General features: G+C 45.9%; 1 protein-coding gene across 1 annotated transcript in view; it reads right to left on the bottom strand.

The window, feature by feature from the left end:
• Positions 1-5,181: 5,181 nt before the first annotated feature.
• htr4 (5-hydroxytryptamine receptor 4) overlaps positions 5,182-10,773 on the bottom strand; it is a 106,709-nt gene continuing 101,117 nt past the window's right edge. Inside the window, exon 6 of the mRNA XM_006797645.3 lies at positions 5,182-7,018. Within this exon, the coding sequence (XP_006797708.2) occupies positions 6,931-7,018 (88 nt within the window). The 3' untranslated portion in view covers positions 5,182-6,930. The remainder of the gene's footprint in view (positions 7,019-10,773) is intronic.

Below are 10,773 nucleotides of genomic sequence, written 5' to 3'. Positions count from 1 at the left end.
ACGGCCTCACAGCATCGATGAAAAGTTTCCTCATGTTTCACCACAGTCAGGAACAGCTGAAGGGTTCTGACTAAGCATGCTGACCATCCAAAGCAATAACATACAGTTAGAAATAAAATCCGATTGTGCTACATTCAAGAAAATTCCAACGTTTAAAGCGAACCTGGGACCTCTGGAGCCGAACATGAAGCAGTGCTGAAGCTCTAAATCAGGGGTGTCAAACTTCAATGAGCTGTGGGCCACTGCAGGCACTGTTGTCTGATTAGCCACTTTAGTGTTCAAGTAGTACAAAACAAACATCCCAAACAAGAAAACACCCATAAATATTTCTGAAAATGTTTTGTTTTTTTCAAATATGGTATAACAAGACAAAACTGCAAACATGAATGCAGATTTTAACTAAATGAAGCCTTTCATTGAACTACCAAATAAACACATTGTTCCTCTCTGTCTGTCCAGATACGTGGCAGCACTTCTGCTATCATTTTGTTTGTATTTAACAAAATAAAATGCAGACATAAGTGTAGAGACTGTGACTCTCTCACTGAACTAACACAGCCACTCCCTCAGCATGTTTGTACTCTCTGCTCATATTGCATTCATATTAAATCATTTTTTGCTTTTTAAAGAACTTATTTTAACAAAAAAAAGTCACTTCAGGGACAAAGTGAATTATATTTCTTCACGGCAATGTACGGGTGAAATGGGCCGCAATCGGCCCGCGAGTTTGAGACCTCTGAACTAAAAGCTTTGGCCATTATTTATCATCACGCTTCATAATGATGGACGTCCCATAGCAACTGTGACAATGGAGGGGCGAGTGTGTAGTCCCGCCCTGAACCCCCTGCTTCCTGTGACTCTAATGAGACAGAAAGCAGCGACCAATCAGGAAGCTGTTTGCTGAGCTCAGAGGTTTCTCATAGATTGTTTTACAATCAGACAGTTGCCCCCTGCTGGACATCAGAAATAATGCAGGTTTAAGGCACTTTCACATATAAAGCCTGTGTAATAATGGGGGGGGGGCGGGCAGTCTGAGTTACAGGTGGGTGCAACAGCTCATCCGCTAGGCATTACTTTGTCACTGTTCCATGAGATTTTAGAGTTCGCTGTCATGATCAGATTTTAGAGAACAAACCAATGATCACATGAACGATACCCGATCACCTTAATGAGCTCCTAATGAACCTGCTGGACTTGGTTTGTCTGCAGTTCAGAGTTTTCAGTCATATGAATCTTTATTTCTAACATCTTTAATTTAACTGCAACACTATTATTCAACATAATATGAATGGTATAACACGAATCATCACTCTCATGTTACAGAAACAGTGAGACGATATGAAAGTTTGCAGGGCTGCACAGACTTGTGTGTTACAAAAGGAGGAATAAAGTCTTCTTCTGTTAGTTCTCACAGAGTCTTCCTCCTCTGTGAGAGTCTGGGGCCACAGGATATGAAAGTAATTTACATTCCTCTGAAGTGCAGCAGGATCTTATGTGACTGTGTCTGCGTTACTTTGAGTCTTTCTTCACTTCATTGCCCTTACAGTGTGTACGAAGGCAGCATGACTGCTGTCCTCAGCAATCTAAAGGCTCACCAATGACAGAACAGAAAAAAACCCTTTCTGGCTCTTCTGCTAAAACATTCAGCTCCAAATGTCTGAGGACCAAAGCTGGGTCATTATCATCATCATCATCTGCTGTGTGTGAAAATGTTTTTCATTCATTCTTTCTGTTTTTTTGATGAAGACTTAGGAGAAGGTGACAGCGACAGACTTTAATGCTGTAAGGTATGTGAGTCAGTACACTGGTGTGTGTGTGTGTGTGTGTGGGCAGTAGAAGCAGTCTGCAGTTCAGGGGGAGGAACATAATGCACCTTCAGACTGGAAACACCACACCACCAGACCCAGGTGGTCCTAATCACTCACCTGACCATGGCCTGCCCATCAGGCACCTGCAACACAAACGCACTGACACAAGAAATGCAAAACATTAGAGAAGAAGGGGCATGGCCTCGGTGTCAGGGGACGAGGCGGTGCAGGGTGGAGAAAGAACCATGATCCACCTGATCCAGCTGTGGTGCCTTCAAAGACACAGCTGTTTAACCCCACTGTTGATCATGTTGTTCGATTCAGAGAACTCAAGAACCTTTGTAATAACTGTAACTGTAATGTGATTACTTGAACTAGTGTAATAACACCATCACCAACTCTGTCATGTGACCTGTTGAGATGATCTAACTAAGCTGTGGGTGGGGGTTGAAGTCAACACCCCCATCATCTTTGTTCACACGCAGCGAGTAAAAAAGATGGGGCGTGTCCTCATCAGCACAGGGTCTGTGGGTGGGACCGCAGCCTCAGATTTACAACCATAATTATGAGACAATTTCATCTTACAGAATAAGATGACCTGAAGAAAGTAACTAATTACGTTCTTCAGCGAGTAATTAAGTATGATACTCTTAAGAAAAGTAAAGAGTAATTAGTAATCCATTACCCCACAACTTGGCTATGATCATTAGTGAGTCCTCTGAGGGGACAGCTGGGACTCTTAGGCCAAAACAATAAGCACGCCTGACCCTCTGAGCTCTGCTACACCTGTAGAGCTGGATGCACAGGGAGATGCAATCCTTCAGGGAGATGTGGGAGATGCACGTGTGCCGAGCCCGGCCGAACTATCACATGCCCTCTGGCATCCCTCTACATGAGTGTACCTGCAGCCCGGAGAACGTCTCATCTGCACTTTAAGGATGACTTTGGTTTAAATGGCAGAACACAGAGTGAGAAAGCAGAGGTGAGCAATACTTCCATCCATCACTGACTAGTAATAAAGTCCTGTCTGGGCTTTATCATCAAGTTTCAGTTCGCTAAACTGAAACTTCATCTTTATGAGCTTCACGTATCAAAAAGGAAAGCGAGCTCGGCTTAGCTCGGCGGCGGTAACGAAGCGCTTTCATTACGTTTCGATCAGTTGACTGATGCCGTCTCTGTGTTCAGACTCACAAAGAAGATCAACAGCAGGCTTATCAACGTTTCTTTAATTCTCCTTTATCAGAACTGTCACATAGCAACAGAAACAAAGTCATACACATGTCAGCTCCCTGAAAGAGAAGCTTTTCTGCTCTTTTAATACATGAAAATACCCATTTTGTTCTGTCAAAATAAATACTGAAGAGTTTTATAAAAGTCATTTTGTCTCCTTTGGACAGGTTATGGGAGTTATATGTTTAGTTTATATACACATTCATGCTGCAGGCTGTGAACAGAAGTTAAAGAACCCGTCAGAGGTTTGGAACAACCTCTGATGGTTGGAAGAAGACGGTTGTCTTCCTCCTTCTCCAAAGAGAAGGAGGAAGACACACTAGAAGTGCAGCTGGCAGCTGCTGTTCACATCCTGCTGCATGCATACATTCTGCACTCTGTTGGAAGTCTTTATCCTGATTCTGTCAATGCCATCAATGAAAGATCCAGCTGTGTTTCCTATAAAGCAGGACTTGGACAGCAGCCATGAAACGCTGAAGCATGTGGGGGGCGTCCTCCGCCTGCTCTGCCGAGAACCTTGGTCCCAAGATGATGTTCACGAAAGCAGAACCCTGTCGATCGCGGTGGATAAAGACGGAGGTTATGAACACACTGAAGGTGTAGTGCAGTCACAGCCCCTCAAGATAAGAAGATTTGTTGTGTTTCTCTCTCTAAATGCTTTGAACTTAACTCATCTGTTTCCTTCCTTTAACCGCCGGAACAAACTTTGTGTGGCCAGATTAATAAATACCCACTACATCCTGCTGCTGCCTGTGCTTTTAGGCTCTAGTGAGAGTAGAAACAGAATAGAAACTGACCTCTGTAGTCACAAAGCCGAACATTAAACGAGCTCCTCTGCAGAACTCTGAGCGTGAGCATGCAGTGCTAATCCAAGGCTGTCGTCAGACTTGATAAGACCTACATGTCCTCACACATGGAGGTGTTTCCAGTTTGGCTGCATGTCCCTCTGACCTCACACTTGCTCTCCAAACAGACAGGTGATGCTTTTGGTCTTCAAAAAAAAAACTGTCCCACTAGAGTTTGCAAAGGTTGGAGAGCCCAGGTTTCCAACACACACAAGGACGGGCACCGACTGATGTCACAGAGAGACAGTTAAAAGGAAGACTGATGATTCAGAGACACTGTCTGCAGCGATGTTAGCGAGGGACGGATCAGCTGCTTAAAGCCAGAATTCACTTTAGAAGGAGGTGATGCTGCTGCTCGCCAACTGGCTCGGATTATCTTGCCCGCACGCTTCATGTCACCGATGCACAGAACACTGGACGACTTAAAGATCAACTGTGTGAGGACTCTGGTGTCACACTTATAATAACAATAACAATAAATGAGAAATCATTTTGATAAACTGCACACTTCCTGTTTGGGCTCCACATCAGGAACAGTTCAGGAACTTTTCATGACAAAAGCAGCTTTGAAGAATATTTTCTGTTTGCTAAAATCTTCACGGCCCTTTACAAACCCATTGCCCTGCTCTCCCGTTCTCAGGGGCACTGGCACAGAAACAGGCAGCCTGGGTTGGAGCTGCACCTTCAGAGAGGCGAGCAGTGAGAACAGCATCTGATCCGGTTACAGGAAATTACTCCAAATTGCAAAGTATTGTGGGCAGAGGTGGAAAGCCAACTGCTTTTCAATTTTGGAGAATCGATTGCAAGTACATTATGAACCGAGGTCTAACCACGGTCTGGGCACGCTGTTTTCTCATAAATTCTTATGAGTTGGTGTAAACACGGAACAAAGAGGCCTTAATTTCAATGTCTTTTAAATTTAAAGTGATTCTCGAGTCCACAGATACGCGTAGGAACAAAACACGCCCGCGTTACCGGCCTCGCCGTGCATTTGCAGGCCAAAGCATAACCGAAAAACTGTGTTTATGACCACGCTCACCATCTGCACATATCCAACTGCAGCTGACATCCACCCGTGTGCCGGAGCACCACGGGTGGATGTCAGTCTGGGAGCTTGAACGTGGTTGGATATTTCCATTTAGCCATCTTTGGTGATGTCTAACTACCTTTCCGTGTCAAGAGCTCCTCGTCTGTCTTTGTGCTGCAGCATCAGCGCTCAGCAGTGCGTCTCTCTGATTAAGAGATCTGAGAGGACTGCTTGCCTCTGCCTCTGTATGACATCAGCCTTGGTCTCTGAATTTTGTTGCTTTACAGATATCTTTTTATTAACAGCTCTGTGCAGTGAGAGGAATGTTTTTATCAGCAAAAAAAGAAGAGCCAGAAACAAGAAGTAGAATTAGCTGAACGTGCTCCAGCACCACTGTTTCCAGTAAAGAGAGCAGGAGGAGAGCCTGCTCCAATGTTAAACTTTCATGTTTGCTCACAGTCAAACCTTCAATTGTTTTTTTGTGAAGAACATTTTGACCAAAAGAGGACCACAAATCTCTACAGTAAGCAGATACTAAGCAGCCCTGGAGTGACCTGGGTTCGTTGGACTGTCACGACCACAATGTTAGCAAAAAGGGCCAATTTAAATCAGCGGCAGAGAAGCCGCGGCAGCAACATTAATTTCATCAGTGTCCCGCCAAAGCACAGGATCTGCCTCTGGAACGTGCTTGTCTTTCATCTCCTGCTATTTTCTAACGCTGTGTGTGTTTTGGAGCCGGGTCACCATTTAACCGGGTGTGTCAGACCTGCCTGTGAGCGCCTAAGAAATCAACGACTGTAAAATGAAGATGTACACGTCGCAGAGCTGCAGCTCGAGCCTCACATGCCCAAGTCTCTCAGCCACCTTCAGCACAAGAGAGGGTGATAGGGGACAATAGCGGTGACATTCATGCTCTGGTGAGTTTACTTTTAACCAGGGTCCAGCGTGTCGTAGTGCTCAGAGACTCTAGAGGTGCTGGGCCGCGTTAACGGAAGCTTCCTCGACTCGAGGCCTTGCAAAAAACTAAATTTGGAATTTTTCACATGCTGCGATTTGTTACCAAACGCAGTGATCCAATTGGTCAGACTCAGTTTAATCTGGAAAAACAAAAGGGACAAATTCATCGTGTGAAATGACACGGCCTATGTGTGACAGCCTTTAATCCGATTTCTTGTGCTAATGAGAAAAAACACAACAGCAGCAGCAGGAAGAGTCCTGCATGGAGGCACGCAGGGAAACAGACGTGACTGCGAGCGGTCGGCTTGTTCAGGTTTCATGAGTGCAAATGCAGACACTTGTTTATGCAGAGGGGACGTGGTGCGTCAGGTTGGGATGGATGTAACGCGGGCTGAATCACCTTTGAGAGCCTCACAAACACCTCTGACAACACCGAAATGACCAACACTTCCAATCACTCATTGCAGCTCTCACTGTGGAAGAGAGACAATCACTCAGATGGTGGCGTATGAGCACAGCAGCCTCTGTAATAATGCACTTGGACAGTTTAAATCAAGGCTTAAATGCAACCTTTTGCTCTCGGCCGAGTGAGGATTCATGAGACTTTGTGTGGATATTCAGAAAAAGCAGTTAGAAACTGAAACACTTGGTTTAAAGGCTCATTTACAGGGACATCGTGGAAACAACGCAATCACAAACGGGTCCGCTGAGTGTCATCGGAACGCTTTGGCCACATGATTCACTTCTAAGTCATTAATCACATCCTCCTACAGACGCCACCGCCATGTGTGGTGGCCAGCGGCCCGCTGATGACATCGCCATCCTGGTTCCGCCCAGGGTCACCCGGCCTCTGCAGACGGCAGAACCAATGCGACACAGCGCTGGCTTTAAATGCTTCCTCACGGGCAGGTCAAGTCTCGGCGGAGCTTTGAAACCAGATGGCCCACTGGCAGTGCCCCGCTCCTCTGACACACCGCTAAAGTCCTGCTGGGCTCTAGATTCGTAGCATCGATGACGGATTTCAGCTCCAGATGTGTGAAGGCGGCGGTGTCCGTGTCGTTGGTCACAAGCAGGACTCGTGAGACTCTATGTGGGTGTGCAGGGACTTCTTCTCCTGCTCTGAGTGGTTCCCATTGTGGAGCACGCAATACCTGAAAACACAGACGGAGGGAGTTAATTTAACAGGCATAAAGAAGCAGCCTCCAAAATGACAAATGTGTTCCACTATTCACACAGCTTTGTCTGTGTCTGCTGAGGAGCACGTCACGGCTGTAAGACCATTCAAATAAGCAGAATACGGAGAATAAGGAGCGCATCGAGAGGAGGAAAGAGCTTTCAGTGAGTCTGTCTGAAACACTAAACCAGCACACATGCACAGGCTTCTGCTTTACTGTTGCATTTATGCTGAAAGCTGACACTGATTGGGCCACCACAAAAATCCATGAGCTCATCGGAGCAAAAAGTAAAACACCTGAAAAGTGAAGGAAGCGTCTGAATGAGAAGTCGGAGCTGAGTGGATGAGATAAGTGGTGTGGAGTTACATTAAACCATCTGCAACCTGACCAACACTCAGAGGAGAGGACGGGAAACCCGAGCTGGACTTAGATGAAGCAGTTCTGGGACTCCAACACAAATAAATAAGAGCGGTCAGACACAAAAGGAAAAGTCACTTTCTAATTTAAGAGAGAGGGACGTCAGACCAGGGAGTGAACTCAGCTAACGCCTTTTATCGTTGTCATAATGGGAAAAGAAGTGTTTCAGGAGCTTTTTAACGCCGACAGCAGTCAGACTGGGAGGACAGTGAGACACCGGGTCACCGAGTGTTCACCAGCTGAGCTAAAACACACTCCATCTCCAAACCAGAGCTAAATACAAACGTGAAACCAAACTGCTGCACTTCATATCGATATAAAAAATGAAATAATGAGAGGCGCTGGAGGGAGCAACCATCTTTAAACACGTGCAAAACCAATGAGATGCAGATTCAGAAAAAAGATCACCTAAAATAAGTTTCAGATTAATGTGGACGAACTTAAATAATCAAGCACGCTGCTCTGGTGTGCTGCATTTTCAGCTGTGAATCAGCTGAGAGTATTATTATTAGTATTACTGAGAAGAGAAAAAGGAAACATCAATGAACTTTAAGTTTGAAAAGGCCAGTGAAGATGTGCCTTCTGCAGCTAATAAAAAACAGAGGTGTCTGATATTAGAAAATGACCCAGCTGGGAGGAGGTCTTGGGTTCAATGTGAGGGCTGACGTTCATGTGCTCAGTCTCGTTCTGAACACGCTGATTCCAGCATGATTTCCTCCTGCAGCCTGGAGCTGCTCACAGCACAAAAGATCCTTCCAGCAGGAGGACTCACAAACCCACAGAGAAAACTCAGGACCCTGCTCCAAGAAATGTGTGTGCACCATGTGCGGCACCTGTGTGCACGCACTATGTGCACTCACAGGTGTGTGCATGCACAGAGTACATGATCGCATACATGTTGTGTGTACGTAGACAGTGTGTGCGCAGGCTAAAACCATTACGAGCTGTTTACGCAAACACCCCGCCCCAACACACTTCCTGCCGACTAACTGGCCGTGAAATGCGTCTTCCAGACAGCCGCGAACATTTAAAGCTTCTCAAATGCAGACAGCTGCACATTCTCGTCACGTCCAAATTGCTACCACATTGCGGCGTTCAACCCTCGCCAGCCTCGCTGAGGAGGGAACAAAGATGCTGGCTGAATCTGGACCCTCACTTTGATTCCAGGGCCCCCCTCCCCCTTACCTGCCAGCGTCTGCACTACAGATAAAGTTCAATAGGTACAGGATGTGACATCATCAATGGATCACCCCGTGGGTATTCAGTCTAATTATTAACGTGTTTATGTAAAAGAGGCGGAGTTTACAGTACGTAACCAATCAGGAGCATGGACAGGTGTACAGAGAGCAGAGTATTGTAATTATATAACAGTTGCCTTAAGGTGCATTAATATCTTTAAAGGTAATAAACACTAAAAAAAACCAAAGGAAGATAAAAGGAACATATAAGAAAATGTTCCATATTCACTTAAATGAAAAGACGTGTAAGACAGTTAAAGTTAACCAACCTCAGGGGAAAAATTATTTAAGCATTAGTTTTATTTTATTAGTCATTTTTAGAAGAGTAAATATGCTCAGTTATACATTTTATATGAGTGAAACATGTGCTAGGCTTTGTAGTGTCTCACACAGTCAGCTGTCATCTTCAGAGTGACTGTGGTGGGGATGAGATGGAGTCTGTGTGTGACCGAATGTGGTCACGGTGCCAATTACACTCGATTACCTGCAAAAATCACAGGAATTCAGTTCAAGCTCAGAAGTCTGAAGCAGAATTTCCTCCACCCACAGTGACGTAGTCGCTGAAGAGCTGACCCCAGTCTCACGGATCGTTCGTGATCACGGCGAGGCTGCGGTCCTGTTTTCACTACGGTCTAAGGAATCCTCCAGGAACCTTTGAACCACAGAGCTGAACCTGAAGCATCCCTCCTGCTTCACCTTGTATCCTCGGGTTTGCTGCCGGTTGTTTCCTGGCTTCTGCTCCTGGATTTCAGGCTGCAGGTCTGGTTTGTGCTCAGTTCAGATTTGCCCCGTTAGTCCCAATTATTCAGCCTCGGCCTGTTCACTGGTTTGTCTGTGAGCCTCAGACTGTGGCAGAGCTTCTGTGTTTTTTGTTTCTCCACATTGCCGTTAAATTAAAGCTCGCCTTCTGTTTGCCATCGCTGCCTTCGACACCCTGCAGAGGCGTCCTCGTGTCGCATAGCTGTGGATCCTGTGGCAGCGAGCCGTCATGTGAGCAGACTGTGCTTTCTGGTTTGCTGCACAGACATCAGTCCAGCTAGCACCTTTGTGAAACAGCCCAATCAGATACAAGGAAACCAACCATAATGCATTAACATGTAACAAGCAGCAGTTTCATTCATCAGAATCAAAGAATCAACACATCCCAGTGTTTCGTTGAAAAGCTCAAACTGAAGAAAACTAAAAGCTCAAAAAAACGCTCAGCTCTGCACAGACAGCGGTTCAGGAAGTCGACCAAAGGCAGGAATGCACTTTCATATCTGGAAGAAGTGAAACTGTGGAAACGGATCCGTCCTGTGTTTAGCCGAGGCTTTGTTTGTACACAGCTAAGCCAACGGGCCAACTGGCAGAGCAGGACGGAGAGGCCGGGGAGGGAGACACGAGGCCCGGATCACAGGCAGACTAAACATTTCTGCATATTCTGGGCACTGGTGTGGCCAGCATTCATCTTGATGAAGTGCCCTGAGCAAAACTTTGAACGTGCTAAGCAACGGACATGATGGCCCGTGTGGGCGGGAGGTGAAGACGAATATCAGCCAGATAACGCAGAAACACACATTTCATACGCTGTGATCTGGACTGTGTCACACTTACAGAAAATAAACAACATTTTCTCTGAGCTCACAGGAAATTTAAAGTTCCCGACTTTCCCGATGTGGAGCCGGGCTGATGAAAACAGCGAGCATGCACATCTGCGGAAAAAGGAAGAGATGGTGGCATCGTTGTGCTTCTGTAGAACAAACTCTGGGATCGTCTCATTTTTCATTGATTTTCCTGCTGAAATCAGAAGAAAGTTTGATAAAAATTGAATAACTGAATTTAGAGCCAAGACTCAGAGTTTCAGTAAGTGTCGCCATTCCTCCTCGTGTTCTGTGTCAGCTTATTAATGCTGTTAAAGCTCATCCAATCACTGTGCAGCTGCTCTGACACTCACAGTTTCATGTCAGGCGTGCAGCGGTAAATAAATCACTCTGAATGTCGCGGCATCTTTCAAGAGCACAAGCAGGGATGGAGGTAAACCCAGCGTCATGCAGCACCTTTATGGGGGCGTGGCCAGTCTGGCGTGGTAAACTGACG

This window comes from Neolamprologus brichardi, chromosome 2 (genome assembly GCF_056152115.1).
Source record: "Neolamprologus brichardi isolate AB-2024 chromosome 2, ASM5615211v1, whole genome shotgun sequence".
Taxonomy (NCBI): domain Eukaryota; kingdom Metazoa; phylum Chordata; class Actinopteri; order Cichliformes; family Cichlidae; genus Neolamprologus; species Neolamprologus brichardi.
Note: the sequence above shows the minus strand (reverse complement) of the source record. Positions and strands in the feature narration are given on the sequence as shown.